Source organism: Phocoena sinus, chromosome 17 (assembly GCF_008692025.1).
Source record: "Phocoena sinus isolate mPhoSin1 chromosome 17, mPhoSin1.pri, whole genome shotgun sequence".
Taxonomy (NCBI): Eukaryota; Metazoa; Chordata; class Mammalia; order Artiodactyla; family Phocoenidae; genus Phocoena; species Phocoena sinus.
Window position 1 is genome coordinate 53,865,267 of NC_045779.1, and position 20,622 is coordinate 53,885,888.

Genomic DNA, 20,622 nt, shown 5'->3' on the forward strand with positions numbered 1-20,622 from the left:
AAAAGTTCAAAATAATGTTAAATAAATTTGAAGGCTCAACTGGAAGGATAAGTAGATATACCATAAACTAAATAAGTAGATTAATAGGTTCTATTTGTTCTTGCAGAAACATTGGAAAGTTTGGTAAAGAATGGTAAGTTTGGTGTCTCAGATAACTGCAAAATTATCTTTATTATAGATAATTTTTGGCAGCTAAAGTGGTTTCTGAGTGACAAAACAGACTGAAGCAAGGAGTTAAACACTATCCCATGGCTCACTGAATAATACTGGTTACAACATAATGAGGGAAATCAGGAGGATAGCACGATGATCTTGCCATTTGCAGAAACTATGACAACCAGTCTAAAAAAAGATAGCAATATGATGCTGAAGAACAAAGACCAGAGAGTCAAATCAGAGTGGGCAATCTTATCGCTTCTGTGGCATAAGCTAGTTCATAAACATTTCAGGGCATGACTCAATCTGAAATAACCAGGGAAATAAAGAAAACAATGACTCAATTAATAGGAAGGAACAGCCGATAGAGTGGTGTGAAACACAGACTTATGGGTGTGATGTAGCTCATGACAGTTAAAGAGAAGTCAGTGATCTATTGACTCTTGTAAGTATAGCTCTTATTTTCTACCCTATATCATTTTTTTAACCCAGTCCCTCTAATATAGTTTATAAAGCACAGAAATACTGATAGTGGATGCTCCTCCAATATATGCAAATAAGTTTATGTTTTAGAATAATCTCCTTTTTAAAAAAAGCAAATAAACTGTGAGTAAGCACTCTCAGAGTGCAGCCGATTTTTGTAAAACTCTCCATGGTAAACATGAAGAAGAATTATGTCCAGTTTATGAAAAAACACTCTTCTCTATCATTCCTCGGGAAAAGGTGACCCAGCAAGTCCTGAAAAGTGTGCTTTAATTTGTTTATCAGTGAACTAAATGTGCACTGTTTTGTGTGTCAATTTCCAAGCTTTTGAAGAAGGCAAAGGTTGCCACGTTATACCATTGTGCAGACTGTGTTCAAGTTGGGATCGAACCGTACTGCCTTCCCTTCCACTGACTTCGAGTTGGTGTCATACATGGGATTTTCAAAAGCTGCTTGGCCATTGTTATTTTCATGAACTGAACATCCTGTATACTGTGTTTTGGGTGCAGTCCTGTTGATGAGAACATTGATTAGCTATATGTTAACTTTCTTCAAGAAATAGCAGAGTAGGGCTCAAACACAATGACTCGAGTTATTGTTAATGGATAATGTAACTTGAAAGTATTAATTGAGAAACCATAAACTCAATACAACACATGTGAACATTTTACCTGTCACTTTTAAATCCTGAGTGACTTATTATTTACATACAATATATATTTATAAAGAGCACCAATATGAGTAAGTGTAAATAAATGATATCATGGCTATTCTCATTAATTTTCTTATGAAATAATGTTATCATTATGAAATAGCATGTAAAATATAACTAAATTATGATGCTGATGAATTTTAATCTCATTACTCTTCATTCCTCAAATATTTACTGAGCATCTATTAAGTACTAGGCATGATCCTAGGCATTGGATATATATATTTTTTTTTTAAGAAAAACATGAAGTCATCACTCTCATGGAGCTCATATTGTAATGATAGAAAGCAATGAATAAATTAAAAATAATAAAACAAGAAAAATAATAGATAATGAAAACTGTTTTGATAAAAAGGAAAATGGTTTATAGGACAGGAAGTAACTGGGAGCCAGTTTAGGAGAGGTAATAAGGAAAAGCATCTCTAACGAGGCAAAATTTAATCTGAGACTTGAAGGACAATAAGGAGTCGGTTCTGCAGTAATAGGAAGGGGGTTCCAAGAAGAGTAGACATCTAATGCTGATGCCTAATTTGGGAAGATGCTTGGAGTAACCCAGAAACATAACTATTCAGTTGGCTTAAAATTATATACAGTAGAGCAAGTAAATTCAAAATCTCAAAGAAGAAATTACTATCTATACTGATATTCAAGTCATGAAAATAGTTTCCAAAGAGTTACTGATAACTGAACGTTTGCCATTAGTTTATAAAACACATGGAATCTAGGCTGGCTGGTATAAGTTGCTCATCTTGAATTCTTGCTTCATTTTTTTATTTGTCTCCTTTTTGACTAATGTTTATTTCTAGTTTCTCTTTCCCACATCCCACTGCATAATTTGCTGACATTTGTAATGGAACAAAGGCATACTTGCCCTTACCTGTTTCTCAAACCTAATTCCTAAAAAGCCTTTGAAATAAATCTCCTGTTTACCCCAAACACCACAAATTTCAACGATTTATTTTAGTGTAATTTGTATTTGCCGTTATGCGCTTTTACTACCCCTAATGAATTTTCTGAATTTTTCTCCATACTAAAAATTGTTAGGTGATTTGTATGATGACAATATGAAAAAAAACTATCTAAAGCTTCTTTCAAAAGCATCATCTATATATTGTTATATAATATAAATTATATTGTTTACAACTTGCTCTTGCCAGGTGCATAATTCTAATGGATCATATTTGTCTCTCTTTTTTCAAACTAGATTCACAATAGAAACAGAAGGAACATCGTTTCCTTCTAATTAGGTAAGGATCATAAATATGTAAAACAATTTCCTTCTGCTAATATTGAGCCACAGCTTTAAGTAAAATAATATCAAGCTTTAGAAAAGTTTACACATCAATGAAAATTAACTTAAAACTAATCATTTCTAAATATAAGAGCAAAATCTATAAAACTCTTAGAAAACATACAAGTTGTATGACCTTGAATTTGGCAATGGTTTCTTAGGTATAACACTAAGCAAAAGTAACGAAAGAAAAAAGAAATAAATTTTACTTAATCAAAATGAAAAACTTGTATATCAAAGAACACTATCAAGAGAGTGGAACTACAACCCACAGAAAGAGAAATATTTGCAAACCATATATCCAAAAAGGCCTAGTATCCAGAATACATAGAGAACTATTATACCTCAACAACAATAAGACAAATAACCCAATTTTAAAAATGGGCAAAATACTTGAATAGGCATTTCTTCAAAGAATGTAGGCAAATGACCAACAGGCACGTGAAAAGATGCTCAATGTCATTAGTAATTAGAAAAATGTAAATTAAAACCACATGAGATACCACTTCACTAGGATGGTTAAATGGAGGAGTACCATATAATCCAGCAATTCCATTCTTGAGTACATACTCAAAAAAACTGAAACATATTCAAACACAACGTGTACACAAATGTGTATAGCAGCACTATTCATAATAGAAAAAACATAGGAACAATCCAAACGTCCATCAGCTGATGAATGGACATATTTAAACACAACACATTCAAACATACAATGCAATATTATTCAGCCATATAAAGGAATAGTATGCAGATATATGGTAAAACATGGATAAAAGTTGAAAACATATTACATTCAAGAAGCCAGATATAAAATGTCACATATTGTATGATTCCATTTATATAAAATATCCAGAAGAGGCAAACCAACAGATAGAAAGCAGATTAGTAGTTGCCTGGGGCAGGGGTGGGAAGAGTAGGGAGTTACTGCTTAGTGGGTACAGTTTCCTTTTGGGGTGATGGACATTGTGAATGTACTAAATGTCACTGAACTGTACACCTACAATGGTTTCAATGATTTTATGTTATGTGTATTTTATCACAATAAAAAAGATTAGCATAGCTTGCTTTATAAATAAATTTAGTGATGATTTTTATCATTAATAATATCTTATATTGACAAGGCCTAAACAGCTGCTAATGCACAATTGTTACAAATTTAAATAATATTAAATAAATCATTCTTAGATAATACAGACTGGCATTTATAATAAAAACATCAGTTTTGAGAAAAATACATTACATTTAGATATTCATTCTATTATCTGCATACTTTTTTCTTCTTTTTTTTTTTCGTACTTTTTTTCTTGGTAAGGGATGGTCCCAAATAGTGGAGAATTGCATAGTGAAGCTCCTCACCAGGATGTTGTAATGGATGTAGTGAACAGGGACCAACGAATAATCTATATAGTCATATATGAAATATAACACAAATATAATATATTAACTCCATCGTCTTCTAAAAGCAACAGAGATAAATGAGAGGATTAGAGGATTTTATCATCTGTCTCCCTGGGTAAAATCTATCAGTATTTTCAGGTGAAATAAGAGGTTTGGACACAACTTCTTCCTAGTTCTCTAAATAAATCTGGCAGCAGATATCACCGCTTCAATTTAAACCTTAACTTAGATTTGTATCTCTAAAGTTTCAATATGGATAATGTAAAAATAACCTATACAATTAGCTACGTACCAGGAATTTGACAGGCAAAAAGGAGGAAGGGTTAAGTTGAATGCTTGTGCAACTTAACAGAGCAATTTTAGTTGTGTGTATATTGCTGTGGTGGAGGGAAAGGCAGGGGAAAAAATGGTTTCAACAACCGTGGAAATATTTGGCACACAGAGATTTAAACAACCCAGAAAAAAAATGCAAGTTAGAATTTGAACTAGAGAGTAAAAAGAACATGAAATATAAATTTGGGAAATGCTTTATACTTAAAATCAACAAACTTACCTTTGTTTATAAAGATAAAATCCAAATCCTGCAAATATAAGTGCAAAAAAAGGCACAAGAATAGCAATGGCCACAGAACTACTATTTGTACCATGAGGTTGATTTGAAGAATTTGAACCTTCTGACATATTCAGTCCTATAAAATAAGAAAATAACTTATAAAATCAACCCTACTTTATCACAATTGAGTTTTTAGTTTTGTGAACCAATTAATTTCTCCCTTGCTCAAGATATCTACTTGGAAATATCTGCAAGATGTACTTGGAAATGTACATAGTACAACAAAAATAATTCACAAAACTCCTTCAACTCATTTCCACAATTTTGCACAGTGCCTACTATGTATAAGGTATTTTTCCAGGAAAGGACACAGAATAAAAAATATGCAGAGTCTCTGAACTGAAGAGTTCATACAATTGTGGGAAGAATACAGAGCCACAAATAAGTATATATATCAAGGATGAATTCATGATCAATGTGCTTTAGGAAAGGAAGGAGTAATTCCATCTGGTGGTATGTAAGAATGCTTTCTGGAAGACTTATGAGCTTGACCTTGAAGATCAATAGAACAACAAATAGGGGAGGAAGCAGGACCATCAGAAGCCTAGAAATGGGAAGGTGAGTGGCATATTTAGAGGATGTGACAAGCATTAGGCATGTCTGTGTGGAAAGGACATGTGGTAGGGAATAGGAGGGCAAAATGATACATTATTTGAAAAGGCATAAATATGATTCTAAACAGCCCAGACTTTCCACCCACCTATAGTGAGGAACAACTGGATGTGTTTGGGGGAAAAAAAAAAAAAGGCTCAGTGATAAGATACAAGATTTAGAACAGCGACTAGGGTGAGATGGACTTGAGGGAGTCTGGTCTGAAAGCAAGAGTAGTTTGAAGATTGCAGGAACATCCTAGATAAAAACGGAAATTAAGATGTGAACTGCAGCACTAGGAAAAGCATGAAAAGATAGATTCAGGGGAACTTGTTTGTGTGGATGAAAGGGAGAAGAAGGCATAGGATTTAGTTATGTTCTACTTGGGGCTGAGTAAGTGGTTATGACATTTGCACAGTTAGGAAATGAGAAAAATCAGGTTTGTCAACATGTTGGCACAGTGACTAGGGAAGAGAAAATAAATAACAAGCTCTTTTTTTAGAAAGAAATAGTTCCTTTTCTATAGGTGCTGTTTTAGACATGTAGTGCTTGAGATGCTTTAGGGAATATTATATGAAAAAATCTTGCATTCATTTACACAAGTGTGTTAATATACTGTGTTAATAAATGTTTTATCCTGCTTTTAAAACTAACAATTTTGGCAAGACATTATCTGAAATGACATCTTATTAACATTGCTCATTTGGAGAAAACTGATTGATTTCCCTTTTTTTTTGTGGTATGTGGGCCTCTCACTGTTGTGGCCTCTCCCGTTGCAGAGGACAGGCTCCGGACGCGCAGGCTCAGCAGCCACGGCTCACGGGCCCAGCCACTCCGCGGCATGTGGGATCTTCCCGGACCGGGGCACGAACCTGTGTCCCCTGCATAGGCAGGCGGACTCTCAACCACTGCGCCACCAGGGAAGCCTTGATTTGCCTTTTCGATAAATATTCAACTAAGTCATACCTTAGTCCAGGTTAAAAAATGTTAGTACCTTTTTTATAAATTATTTTTCCAGGGACTCATAAAACTTATGTAAAAGTTCAAAGCAATGGAATTTTTAAGATAAACATCAAGTAGTAGATTTTAGAACATGAATTTATTCTTTATGCATTAATACCACAACATAGTAATGGGAGACAGTACACCTTAGGAAAATTATACACCAAAAGCTATGTTAATAAATACATTCAAATGAGACCATTAAATGTTTATACACATTTTAGAAGAGTTAGAAATAAAAATGACAAAACCCTGTGCCTCCCACCATGGAAAATTTATACATCTGAAGAGCACAAAGTCCCCAAACAGGGCTCACTCCTCAAAGTTATTTTCCCTTTCCAGACGCTATGAGTTAAAGTGCCACTACATGTTTTTGGAGCAGTAAGAAAATTGTGACAATATTCAAATTGCAGAGAAGTATTTTCTCATATGATAAAATTATTTAGTGTAATATTTTCTTTCATATCTATATCACTTTTTCTCCTTTTTACTTGCTTGAGGGCAAGGCAGTTTGTCATGTTTATTAGAAATATGCTGAAAAACTAAACATTGTATGGAGCTGGAACACAGAGAAACAATATTCTGAAGAATGCAAATATTTAAAAGGTTATCAAATGTATCAATGTATAGTCCTGACAATGCAAAATTCAAAGTATAGTAAGTGTGTCTAATGTTCAGAATCCATTGTACTTTCTTATGATATCTGGAGTAATAAAAGAACTACATGAAAATGAAAATGAATACATTACCCAGTCTTTGTAGTCCAAATTGCCCATAATCTTTGCCCTGAATAAATCCTTGAAATACATAAGTAGCTCCATCAGGCTCAGCAGAAACCTAAAAGTATTTGTAAGTTTGGTTAAAACTGAAGACTGGCCACAGATATATTTTCCCAGCCTTAGAAAATATTCAGTTTTACTCTGAAATGAATATTATGCAGAATTCCTTTCCCCATATCTTCTACTATGTAAAACACAGAACACTGTGAAAATCTGCCATCATTAAAAAGCAAAATTTAAAATTTCATCTTTAAATAATTATGATACTGGAAAAAAGGGATTTGTTATTAACATAATGATACAGATTTATAGACTTCTTTTAGGCTAAGAAACCTGTTGTCAAGAAAAAGGGCAATGATATGATGAAACAGAATGAGGCAAATGGTCAATTAAATCTAAAATATAATAATACTGTTCTTTGTAGATTAGATTACTGTTCGACATATATGCACCCCTTTCCCCCCACTCCCCATCAACCTTCATGGAAAGAGTATACTTTCTACCTCACTGAGTTGGATTTGGTCCTGTGACTTGATTTGGTCAGTGGAATGTGGGTGGAATTGACAATTGGTCAGTTCCAAGCCTAGGACTTAAGAGGCATGTTTCCCATTATAAGTGAAAGAAGCCAGTCACAAGACCACGTATTGTATGACTCCATAAATATGAAAGCCTAGAACAGGGAAATCTAAAGAGACAGAAAATAGAGTTGTGGTAGCTTGGGGTTGTGGGGGTGATGAGGGGTAGATGGGTGATAGCTACAGGGTATGAAGTTTCTTTTTGAGGTGATGGAAATATTCTAAAATCAACTGTGGTGATGGCTACATATCTGTAAATATATGTGTGTGTGTTTAATTAGCTCAATTTAGAAAATTAGATTTTTCTGGAATTTTAATGACAAACCAAAGCATAAATTTGTTATTAAAATTAGCAGCAGACTTTTAAAGAACTATACTTACAAAGCCATCCATGGCCCAATTTTCCTCCTTCATTTTCTTCACAGAAGCTTGAGCTGGTATTTTAATAAGATAGATGTGTAATATTAGGCGAGCTTCTTGGCTTTTATATACTCCTGTAAAATGTAAGGGCATTTAGTCTATTAATTTTGCAAACAGTTCTGCTGTACTTTACTATCTATAACTACTTAAATATATCATAAATGCATGTAATAGAAAAGAAATAAAACATGACCAAGTCAAGGCCACCTTCACCCATAATGCTTTTCACAAATCCTGCAATATATATTGATCTCTCTTTAGCTGAAATTTTCAACTGAAATCTTAACTGTGGGGTTTAAATTACCTATGCTATTAAAATTAAATATTACTGTTCTTAATAACATCATTCCAAGATTATTGTAAACAAAATGATTTCTTCCCCCAAATTTAAAATCTTCAAGGATATGAATCAAATGTTAAAATTCCAGATATTTTCCTTAATAATAAGTTAGGTGCCAACTCTGAGAAAAAGAGTATTCGAGGTGCTACTGGCACCACAAAGATGAATATGTTGTTCCTATCTAAAAATAGGATGCTTAGGTGAATTTCTGATGAAATAGGAGATATAATGATAGAGATAGAGAATATGATGAATTAAAAGACAGAAGAGAGAAGGATCATTTCACACTGGAGTGCTTAGGAAATACTTATTAAGAAAAAAGAGCATCTGAGCTGGATCTCAAAAATCAAGTAGAATTTTTAATTCAAGAAGGTAAATATAGTAATGGCATAAAGGAGAGAAGCAAGATGACTACAATTTTTTTTTTTTTTTTTCCTGAACGGGAGTATTCCAAGAGTAGGAATAAGCTGGAATGTAAATGTGTTTAGGTGAATGATAGAATATAAGTTTCTAAGTAAAAATTTTGTGATTAACTGATGATTGAAATTTGACTCATTACTTCATTCACTTAATATTTCACCTATGTAATAAGGTATCATAAAAATTAGCTGGGAATACAACTATAATGATGCATAGATCTTGACCTAAAGTAAATTACAATTAATAGGGAAAACATACAAACGTAACCAAAATTACTGGGAAAATGTTATAATGAACTTTATGGAGACAAGGATAGAAAGTTAGTCTAACTATTTATGTTTGTTTATCTATATTTGTAGAAATTTGTTTTAAAATTTTTCTAAATTAGAATATACATTTAGTGCTAACTCTCTTACACAAGGAAAATAAAAATTTATGTTTCAAAATTAAGTAAATCAGTAGTAACATATTCCATTCATTCATATAAAGCTTCTTTCAATTTATATCATGTAATTGTGTATATTTTAAAAATTAAAATACATATGAACTTCTAATACCTTTACTTTGGGTTTAAGGTAGGTTCATTCAACAATACAAAATGAAGCTTTATAGTTCTTATAAAATTTACAAAATCAACAGATATAATTTTATTTTCTATTTTATTTATACCACAAATTATTCCATTATTAATAATTGTATGGGATATATACATTGCCAAGAAATTTAAAAATACATATTTCATATTTTCAATATCAATACTTTTAAAATGTATTTTTAAATGAGAGCAATAATTCAAATTCATTGTGGCCCATTTTGTTCCAGATGCATTTCTTTTTTTTTTTTCTAAACATCTTTATTGGACTATAATTGCTTTACAATGGTGTGTTAGCTTCTGTTTATAACAGAGTGAACCAGTTATACAAATACATATATCCCCATATCTCCTCCCTCTTATGTCTCCCTTCCATCCTCCCTATCCCACCCCTCCAGCTGGTCAAAAAGCACCGAGCTGATCTCCCTGTGCTATGTGGCTGCTTCCCACTAGCTACCTATTTTACATTTGGTAGTATATATAAGTCCATGCCACTCGCTCACTTTGTCCCAGCTTATCCTTCCCCTCCCCGTGTTCTCAAGTCCATTCTCTACATCTGTGTCTTTATTCCTGTCCTGCCCCTAGGTTCTTCAGAAAAAAAAATTTTTTTTTTTAGATTCCATATATGTGTGTTAGCATACAGTACTTGTTTTTCTCTTTCTGACTTACTTCACTCTGTATGACAGACTCTAGGTCCATCCACCTCACTACAAATAACTCAATTTCGTTTCTTTTTATGGCTGAGCAATATTCCATTGTATATATGTGCCACGTCTTTATCCATTCCTCTGTCAAAGGACACCTAGGTCGATTCCATGTCCTCGCTATTGTAAATAGAGCTGCAATGAACATTTTGGTACATGACTCTTTTTGAATTATGGTTTTCTCAGGGTATATGCCCAGTAGTGGGATTTCTGGGTCATATGGTAGTTCTAATTTTAATTTTTTGAGGAACTTCCGTACTGTTCTGCATAGTGGCTGTATCAATTTACATTCCCACCAACAGTGCAAGAGGGTTCCCTTTTCTCCACACCCTCTCCAGCATTTCCTGTTTGTAGATTTTTTGATGATGGCCACTCTGACCGGTGTGAGATGACACCTCATTGTAGTTTTGATTTACGTTTCTCTAATGATTAGTGATATTGAGCATCCTTTCATGTGTTTGTTAGCAATCTGTATATCTTCTTTGGAGAAATGTCTGTTTAGGTGTTCTGCCCATTTTTGGATTGGGTTGTTTGTGTTTTTGATATTGAGCTGCTTATAAATTTTGGAGATTAATCCTTTGTCAGTTGCTTGATCTGCAAATATTTTCTCCCATTCTGAGGGCTGTCTTTTCGTCTTGTTTATGGTTTCCTTTGCTGTGAAAAGTTTTTAAGTTTCATTAGGTTCCATTTGTTTATGTTTGTTTTTATTTCCATTTCTCTAGGAGGTGGGTCAAAAAGGATCTTGCTGTGATTTATCTCAGAGTGTTCTGCTTATGTTTTCCTCTGAGTTTTATAGTGTCTGCACATTTAGGTCTTTAATCCTTTTTGAGTTTATTTTTGTGTATGGTGTTAGGGAGTGTTCTAATTTCATTCTTTTACATGTAGTTGTCCAGTTTTCCCAGCACCTTTTATTGAACAGTTTTTTCTACATTGTATATTCTTGACTCCTTTATCAAAGATAAGGTGACCATATGTGTGTGGGTTTATCTCTGGGCTTTCTATCCTGTTCCGTTGATCTATATTTCTTTTTTTGTTCCAGTCCCATACTGTCTTGATTACTGTAGCTTTCTGGTATAGTCTGAAGTCAGGGAGCCTGATTAATCCAGCTCCGTTTTTCTTTCTCAAGATTGCTTTGGCTATTCGTGGTCTTTTGTGTCTCCATACAAATTGTGAAATTTTTTTGTTCTAGTTCTGTGAAAAATGCCATTGGTAGTTTGACAGGGATTGCACTGAATCTGTAGATTGCTTTGGGTAGTATAGTCATTTTCACAGTGTTGATTCTTCCAATTCAAGAACATGGTATATCTCTCCATCTGTATCATCTTTGATTTCTTTCATTAGTGTCTTATAGTTTTCTGCATACAGGTCTTTTGTCTCCTTAGGTGGGTTTATTCCTAGGTATTTTATTCTTTTTGTTGCCATGGTAAATGGGAGTGTTTCCTTAATCTCTCTTTCAGATTTTTCATCATTAGTGTATAGGAATGCAAGAGATTTTTGTGCCTTAAATTTGTATCCTGCTACTTTACCAAATTCAGTTGATTAACTCTAGTAGTTTTCTGGTAGCATCTTTAGGATTCTCTATGTATAGTATCATGTCACCTGCAAAGAGTGATAGCTGTCTTTCTTCTTTTTTTTTTTTTTTTTTTTGCGATACATGGGCCTCTCACTGCTGTGGCCTCTCCCGTTGTGGAGCACAGGCTCCAGATTGTGCAGGCTCAGTGGCCATGGCGCACGGGCCCAGCCACTCCGCAGCATGTGGGATCCTCCTGGACCGGGGCACAAACCCACGTCCCCTGCATTGGCAGGCAGACTCTCAACCACTGCACCACCAGGGAAGCCCCTGTCCTTCTTCTTTTCTGATTTGGATTTCTTTTATTTCTTTTTCTTCTCTGATTGCTGTGTCTAGGACTTCCAAGACTTTGTTGAATACCAGTGGTGACAGTGGACATCCTTGTCTTGTTCCTGATCTTAGAAGAACTGCTTTCAGTTTTTCACCATTGAGAATGATGTTGGCTGTGGGTTTGTCATATATGGCCTTTATTACGTTGAGGTAAGTTCCCTCTATGACTACTTTTTAGAGTGTTTTTATCATAAATGGGTGTTGAGCTTTGTCAAAAGCTTTTTCTGCATCTCCTGAGATGATCATGTGGTTTTTCTCCTTCAATTTGTAAATATGATGTATCACATTGATTGATTTGTGTATATTGAAGAACGCTTGCATTCCTGGGATAAACCGCACTTGATCATGGTATATGATCCTTTTAATGTACTGTTGGATTCTGTTTCCTAGTATTTTGTTGAGGATTTTTGTATCTATGTTCATCAGTTATATTGGACTGTAGTTTTCTTGCTTTGTGACATCTTTTTCTGGTTTTGGTTATCAGGGTGATGGTGGCCTCATAGAATGAGTGTTCCTCCCTCTGCTATATTTTGCAAGAATTTGTGAAGGGTACCTGTTAGCTCTTCTCTAAATTGTTCATAGTATTCACCTGTGAAGCCATCTGGTCCTGTGCTTATGTTTGTTGGAAGATTTTTAATCACAATCTCAATTTCAGTGCTTGTGATAGGTCTGTTTATATCTTCTCTTTCTTCTTGGTTCAGTCTCAGAAGGTTGTGCTTTTCTAAGAATTTATCCAATTCTTCCAGCTTTTCCAGTTTATTGGCATATAATTGCTTGTAGTACTCTCTCATGAACCTTTGTATTTATGCATTGTCAGTTGTTACTTCTCCTTTTTCATTTCTAATTCTATTGATTTGCATCTTCTCCCTTTTTTTCTTGATGAGTCTGGCTAATGGTTTATCAATTTTATTTATCTTCTCAAAGAACCATCTTTTAGTTTTATTGATCTTTGCTATTGTTTCCTTCATTTCTCTTTCCTTTATTTCTGATCTGATCTTTATGATTTCTTTCCCTCTGCTAACTTCGGGGTTTTTTTGTTCTTCTTTCTCTAATTGCTTTAGGTGTAAAGTTAGGCTGTTTATTTGAGATGTTTCTTGTTTCTTGAGGTAGGATTGTATTGCTATAACCTTCCCTCTTAGAACTGCTTTTGCTACATCTCATAGGTTTTGGGTTGTCGTGTTTTCATTGTCATTTGTTTCTAGGTATTTTTTGATTTCCCCTTTGATTTCATCATTGATCTCTTGGTTATTAAGTAGTGTATTGTTTAGCCTCTATGTGTTTGTATTTTTTATAGTTTTCCTGTAATTGATATCCAGCCTCATAGCGCTGTGGTCAGAAAAGATACTTGATACAATTTCAATTTTCTTAAATTTACCAAGGCTTGATTTGTGACCCAATATATGCTCTATCCTGGAGAGTGTCCCATGAGCACTTGAGAAGAAAGTGTATTCTGTTGTTTTTGGATGGAATGTCCTATAAATATCAATTAAGTCCATCTAGTTTAATGTATTATTTAAAGCTTGTGTTTCCTTATTTATTTTCATTTTGGATGATCTGTCCATTGGTGAAAGTGGGGTGTTAAAGTCCCCTACTATGATTGTGTTACTGTCGATTTCCCCTTTTATGGCTGTTATATTTTGCCTTATGTATTGAGATGCTCATATGTTGGGTGCATAAATATTTACAATCGTTATATCATCTTCTTGAATTGATTCATTGATCATTATGTAGCATCCTTCTTTGTCTCTTCTAATAGTCTTTATTTTAAAATCTATTTTGTCTCATATGAGAATTGCTACTCCAGCTTTCTTTTGATTTCCATTTGCATGGAATATCTTTTTCCACCCCGTCACTTTCAGTCTGTTTGTGTCCCTAGGTCTGAAGTGGGTCTCTTGTAGACAGCATATATATGGGTCTTGTTTTTGTATCCATTCAGTCAGTCTATGTCTTTTGGTGGGAGCATTTAATCCTTTTACATTTAAGGTAATTATCGATATGTATGTTCCTATTACCATTTTCTTAATTGTTTTGGGTTTGTTATTGTACGCCTTTTCCTTCTTTTGCATTTCCTGCCTAGAGAGATTCCTTTAGCATTTGTTGCAAAGCTGGGTTGGTGGTGCTGAATTCTCTTAGCTTTTGCTTGTCTGTAAAGCTTTTAATTTCTCTGTCAGATGTGAATGGGATCCTTGCTGGGTAGAGTAATCTTGATTGTACGTTTTTCTCTTTCATCACTTTAAATATGTCCTGCCACTCCCTGCTGGCTTGCAGAGCTTCTGCTGAAAAATCAGCTGTTAACCTTATGGGGATTCCCTTGTGTGTTACTTGTTGCTTTTCCCTTGCTGCTTTTAATATTTGTTCTTTGTATTTAATTTTTGATAGTTTGATTAATATGTGTCTTGGCGTGTTTCTCCTTGGATTTATCCTGTATGGGACTGTCTGTGCTTCCTGGACTTGATTAACTAGTTCCTTTCCCATATTAAGGTGGTTTTCAACTATAATCTCTTCAAATATTTTCTTAGTTCCTTTCTTTTTCTCTTCTTCATCTGGGGCCCCTGTAATTCAAATGTTGGTGCATTTAATGTTGTTCTAGAGGTCTTTGAGACTGTCTTCAATTCTTTTCATTCTTTTTTCTTTATTCTGCTCTGTGGTAGTTATTTCCACTATTTTATCTTCCAGGTCACTTATCCGTTCTTCTGCCTCAGTTATTCTGCTATTGATCCCTTCTAGAGAATTTTTAATTTCATTTATTGTGTTGTTCATCTCTTTTTATTTGCTCTTTAGTTCTTCTAGGTCCTTGTTAAACGTTTCTTGTATTTTCTCCATTCTACTTCAAAGATTTTGGATCATCTTTACTGTCATTACTCTGAATTCTTTTTTGGGTACACTGCCTATTTCCTCTTCATTTGTTTGGTCTGGTGAGTTTTTACCTTATTCCTTCATCTGCTGTGTGTTTCTCTGTCTTCTCATTTTGCATAACTTACTGTGTTTGGGCTCTCCTTTTCACAGGCTGTAGGTTTGTAGTTCCCGTTGTTTCTGTTGTCTGCCCCCATTGGCTAAGGTTGGTTCAGTGGAGGGGAGGGGTGCCTGTGTTCTGGTGGATGAGGCTGGATCTTGTCTTTCTGGTGGGCAGGACCCCAACCAGTGGTGTGTTTTGGGGTGTCTGTGAACTTATTATGATTTTAGGCAGCCTCTCTGCTAATGGGTGGGATTGCGTTCCTGTCTTGCTAGTTGTTTGACATACGGTGTCCAGCACTGTAGCTTGCTGGTTGTTGAGTGGAGCCAGGTCTTAGCATTGAGATGGGGATCTCTGGGAGAGCTTTCACCATTTGGTATTATGTGGAGCTGGGAGATCTCTGGTGGACCAGTGTCCTGAACTCAGCTCTGCCACCTCAAAGGCACAGGCCTGACACTCAGCTGGAGCACCAAGACCCCGTCAGCCACACAGCAGATCAGCAGAAGTTTAAAAGCTTGACAGTATCCTCTGTTGTTAAGGGTGTGGAGATACAGTCTCTATTTTACATTGCTAGTGAGAAGGCAAAAGGGTAAAACCAACAACAACTCTGTCAGTATGTCTTCATCAACCAAATGAGCTAGCCAATGTGGGACACAGGACCACTCACTCAGTGGAAGAATCCCATGCTGAGCTTCAAAGCTTCCAAGATCTTGGCAGCTGGGAAGTGAAAGGCAGAGGGAGGGAGTGTGGGGCAGGAGCAGCTCCTGTGCATGTGCCCATGGGAGTCCAGATGCATTTCTAACATCTGAGGCATTAGTAATGAACTGGAAGGCAAAGAGCTGCTCTCTTAGAGCTTGTATTGCTGGAGTATAGACAAATCATGTCATGTCATACTATACTATACTACACTATACTACACTATACTATAATTTCAAATAGTGAAAAGAAGAGAATGAAACAAGATAAGACTGCCTATGACTAAGAGTGAGTCTATTTGTAATGTGAAGCTTACTTTAGATAGGGTCATCAGAAGTACTGTTGACCAGATGACATTTGAGGAAACATTTGAATGTCAGAAAAAAACACAGTATTCAAAGATAATGAGGGAAGTGCATTAGATAGAGGAAACAGAGACCTGAGAAAGTTGAGCAGATGGATAGGGCTCTGGGTTCTGTCTGCCTGTTTAAGGTAGTGTAACTCTACCTTTTCTGTCTTAAATTGTAGTGTCCTCCTAAACATTCTCATTTGAAGACATAATTTTGTGACCATAGAATAGCTTGCAAATCACTGATCCAGTCTCTTTGGTGTTATGAGAATAGAGAAGGAGTTAGTTATATTCAAATTGAAAGTTCTGTTCTATTTCATGACATGTCATTCTAGCCACATAAAAATATTCTTGAGGGAGCTTATTTCAGAATCACAGAGTTTTGTATTTGTGTAGTAATATTCATGCATCAATGAAAAAACCAGAAAGCCTTGTTTCTGAATGAATTATGAATGTCATCAAAAATATAGCAAATATTTCACAGTATAAAAATCACTAAAAAAATGATGATATGATGGAAATGAAGGTATAAAGGCATTGTTTGCTGTTCTTTAATGTGATACCTGAAAGTAGTAGTTCCATGTTGCTGTTACTGAGTGTTGCATTGACTCTCCCAGTGGAAGCATTGAAACTAGTAACTGTCAAGGTCATGGGTTGTTTCCTTCCTTTAAAATTGTAAGAGCCTTTCCATATATAATTTTGGGCAAATACATCATCAGGAACTGTGAATAGATTAAATAAACATACATGTTAATTTTACAGTGCCCTGTAAATATGAGCATTAAATACCAGATTAATGAGTATTAGTTTATTGAATAATCATATTTTTCTAAATATACAATAATATAGAATTTACATTATAAAATGAATTCTTCACATAAGTATTTTAATTTTTTTAGAATAAACCAAAATAATAATCTAGATTTGTACATACATCATCAATGAGTGATAAATAAACACCACCAATTAATGACATAAGACATATTTAGAATCCAGCTAAATATCAAGTTTACTTATATTTGGTTTCCTGTAATAATATCTTTCTTTCAGAAGGAAAATAAAATGATTTTACTGGGCCAAGTCAGTCTATATACAAGTCCCAATAGGCCTGCTTTTCTCCTAGCAGTAGGAATAGGTTCATAGGAAGAGCATAGAGTTAAAACCCCCCCTTGCATAAAAGCCTTGGAGACGATCAGGAGAGATGCTCCTTTGACCTTTTTACCCCTTTACAGAATACTGAGTTCAGTTATTTCAATAATAGATGCTCCTGAAGAAGAACAGGGCTCTACCTGTTTTGCTCCTGACAGCTTTGAGGTTTACAGGTATTTATGGAAATAAAAGAATTGTCACTAGAATTGGCTAACTCTCATGGGAAAGAGATGAACTGTGGTAGAATCAAAGAATATTCTAATGTAAACCTTTCATCCAAATAAGAAACACTCTTAATGTTAAATGCAGACAAATAAGTCATTATATTTATATAAATTAGTTATGTAATTTATAGCTAATATAAATTAGGTATGTCAAAGTCTTCTCAGGTCCTGGTAAGAGGCTGAGAGAGCTTCCATTAATTCTGTACATCACATTAAAGCACATCCTCAGAAATCAGCTATTCAAAAGAGCCTGCCTATTTGTGTGACTGAATGAATGACATGGATTTAGAGGAAAGCCTTTTTTTTTTTCTAACAAGTTATTGACATTTGTTACCTGTTTTTCTCTACATACATCACAGTTCTTACTGCTCAGATCACAGAGACTGTGTTACAAATTGTACATTCCCTGAATTCTACTAGGCAAACAAGTAAAACAATACTATGGTAGAAGATGAACATACAATGCACTCAAGAATTTTTACTGAGTATTTCAACCAACATGATTATTTTTTTCTATGATAATTCAAAAGCTATATAGCAGAAGGACTAGAAATGCAGGCAGTGGAACTAGACTGCTTGTATTTCCGTCCCTCCTCTACAATTTATAAACTGTGTGGTTTTCCCTAAGTTACTTAACTCTCTAAACCTGAATTTCCTCATCAGTAATGTGGGATTAACACAGAGTTACAAGGAAGATTAAATGAGATAATGAATACGAAGAGTTTTGATAAGTGTTAGTTGCTATCATTAGTATTATACAGGTAAAATAGGGAAACCGTGGGTCTCGTAGATCATTACATAGTTGCTAATAAAATATATAGTTAGTGAACATGCAGTTAGTATCATGAAAAATCCATAGTCCTGGCTCTGGGACCTTTGCCAAGTCACCCTTATAGTGGCACTCCCTCCCCAAACCTCAAACTACACAGCTATGCTCTGTATGTACAGGAGACCTTACCTAAAAATTTGATACGGTGTATGCGTAAAAAGCCCTTGATTTGGTAAGCACTTTAAAGAGCAGTTAACTCAAAAATCATACCTAAAATAAGTTTGGAGGAGGGAGTGACAAGCTAAATTATCCTTCATTAGAAAGATCTGGAATTTGGAGGTAATAGGCTCTTAGTTGTAGAGATAGGAGGAAGAGCAAGGGAGAAAGATGTTCTAACAGTAGTGTGAAGGCATATAGTAGGTACTCAATAAACGTGTTATTCTTATCTTTCTGATTGTTTATTTTCCCTGGCCTGTATTATGCTTACTCTTTGATACCCCTGAATATTTAATGAAAATCTGCTACACTTGGTGATCTTGTCATTGTGCTTAGGGGAATTAAGGAAGTTGGTTGAAGGAGACTAAAGAGAACCCCCGTGGCAGGAGAAAATAGCAATGGAAAGAAGTAGGTACCAGCAGCAGCAAAGAACATTGTATCAGGATTAATCATTGATGTGGTAGTAAATGTTTAACAACTGGCTCTCCAGAAAACAAACAAACCAACAAACTGGTTGTACTATTTGCTGATTCTATAGTGTAAATATCCCGTGATGTCAGATTTCAAACTATGAACATGACATCACTGAACGCAGAGTTTGGAAGAATGCACAGAACTGGCTATGGCAAAGCTCTACCGGTCAGCTCCAGCATGCCACCACCACCCTCCACCTTTCTCACACATAACTGAGAAATGTAACTAATGATAGGATGCGAGAGGCAGACGCTATTTGGTCATTTAAATCCCTACGTACAAGGAGATGACAATACTTTCTATTGTTAAGTCTAATTTGAGATTTAAATGTGATTGTGTATTTGGCAGTTCTTTCTAAACTCTAAAATGTCATCTAGCTATCACTGATGTGGAGCACAGTGAAAAGGAGGAAGACAATGATGGTTACGATCTTTATTTTTCAAGACAGTTTTGAATCTAAACTTTGCTACATAGGCCTCATAGCATTACCATATAGAGTATCATGCTCCTGACACTGATACCACTGCCAAATTTAATTGTTACTTTGGAGTAATCTAATCACTGTGTCATGATTTTAAATGAAATGCTTCTGTTTTCCCACTTAAGATGACATTGTTCTAGAGTTTTATAGATACCTTCACTCAGGTTAAAGAAATTCTTTTCCTTTCTAATTTATTAAAAGTTTCTTAAAATTATAAATAGATGTTCAATCTTACAAAGTAGTTTCTGTGCAAGTATTTAGATGATCATAATTTAGATGATCATACATAATCATATTTTTTGCATGTTAATCTCTTAATGTGATAGATTACTTTTGAGGATTATTTAACATGAAAATATCCCTGTAAATCTTTCATTAACCCAATTTGGTAATGATGTGTCATCTTTACTATAATGTTGTACAGTTAATCCTTGAACAACATGGATTTGAACTGTGAGGGTCCACTTATGCACAGATTTTTTTCAACAGTAAATACTATAGTACTACTGTACTGATCCGTGGTTAGTTGAATTCATAGATGCGGAATCACAGATATGAAGGAATCTTGGGTAAGGAGGAGCCACATACTGCGGGTCAACGATAAGTTATATGCAAATTTTTGACTGCACTGAGGGCCAGTGCCCCTAACCCACTTTCTGTTCAGGGTCAACTGTATTTGATTTGCTAAGGCTTTATGTAGGATTTTTTCATCTATAATCTTACGTCAAATGGGCCTGTAATTTTCTCTTTTTATAGTGTCTTTACCTGAGTTATTAGAGTTATGTTGGATCCATCAAATGAGGGGTTTTTTTGATAGTTTTATAAAACTGGGATGATCTGTTCCTTCAAAATTTGGTAGAACTTATCAGTAGAGGCATATGGAACAGGTTTTTCCTTGTGGAAATAGCTTTAACTATTACTTTGTTATGGGATTATTCGAGTTTTCTCCTATTAGTTATGTTAAAATCCACTTTTCTAGTAATTTGTCAATGTTTAAGTTTTTTTAAAATTGACAGTTACAGTAGTTTTCTGTTACATATTGCTAATTTATTCAATCTACTCTATGTAGGTTTTCATGTTTCCTTTTGAAATGTTACTACTTTTTGTTCCTTTCTTGATCAATCTTAACAGAAATTATTCACTTTGTACATTTTTTTTTAAAGGACTACTTTGACTCTGTTGAGATTCTTCTGTTATATTTTTGGGGTTTTTTTTGGTTTGTTTGATCATTTTTATTACATTGAGTTCTGCTTTCTTTTGATCATTCCATTATACTTTTTGTATCTTCTTAACAGGGACAGTTATTAATTCTAAGGCTTTCTTTTCTTCTAA

At 34.7% G+C, this 20,622-nt stretch overlaps 1 protein-coding gene across 3 annotated transcripts in view; it reads right to left on the bottom strand.

Moving 5' to 3' along the window:
• Positions 1 to 990: 990 nt before the first annotated feature.
• The window catches only part of CSMD3 (CUB and Sushi multiple domains 3), a 1,083,470-nt gene continuing 1,063,838 nt past the window's right edge, over positions 991 to 20,622 (bottom strand). For all 3 annotated transcript variants that reach the window (XM_032609830.1, XM_032609829.1, XM_032609828.1), the window contains 5 exons: positions 16,541 to 16,699; positions 7,985 to 8,097; positions 6,999 to 7,086; positions 4,597 to 4,732; positions 991 to 1,150 (listed from right to left, as the gene is read on the bottom strand). In XM_032609830.1, the coding sequence (XP_032465721.1) occupies positions 991 to 1,150; positions 4,597 to 4,732; positions 6,999 to 7,086; positions 7,985 to 8,097; positions 16,541 to 16,699 (656 nt within the window). The remainder of the gene's footprint in view (positions 1,151 to 4,596; positions 4,733 to 6,998; positions 7,087 to 7,984; positions 8,098 to 16,540; positions 16,700 to 20,622) is intronic.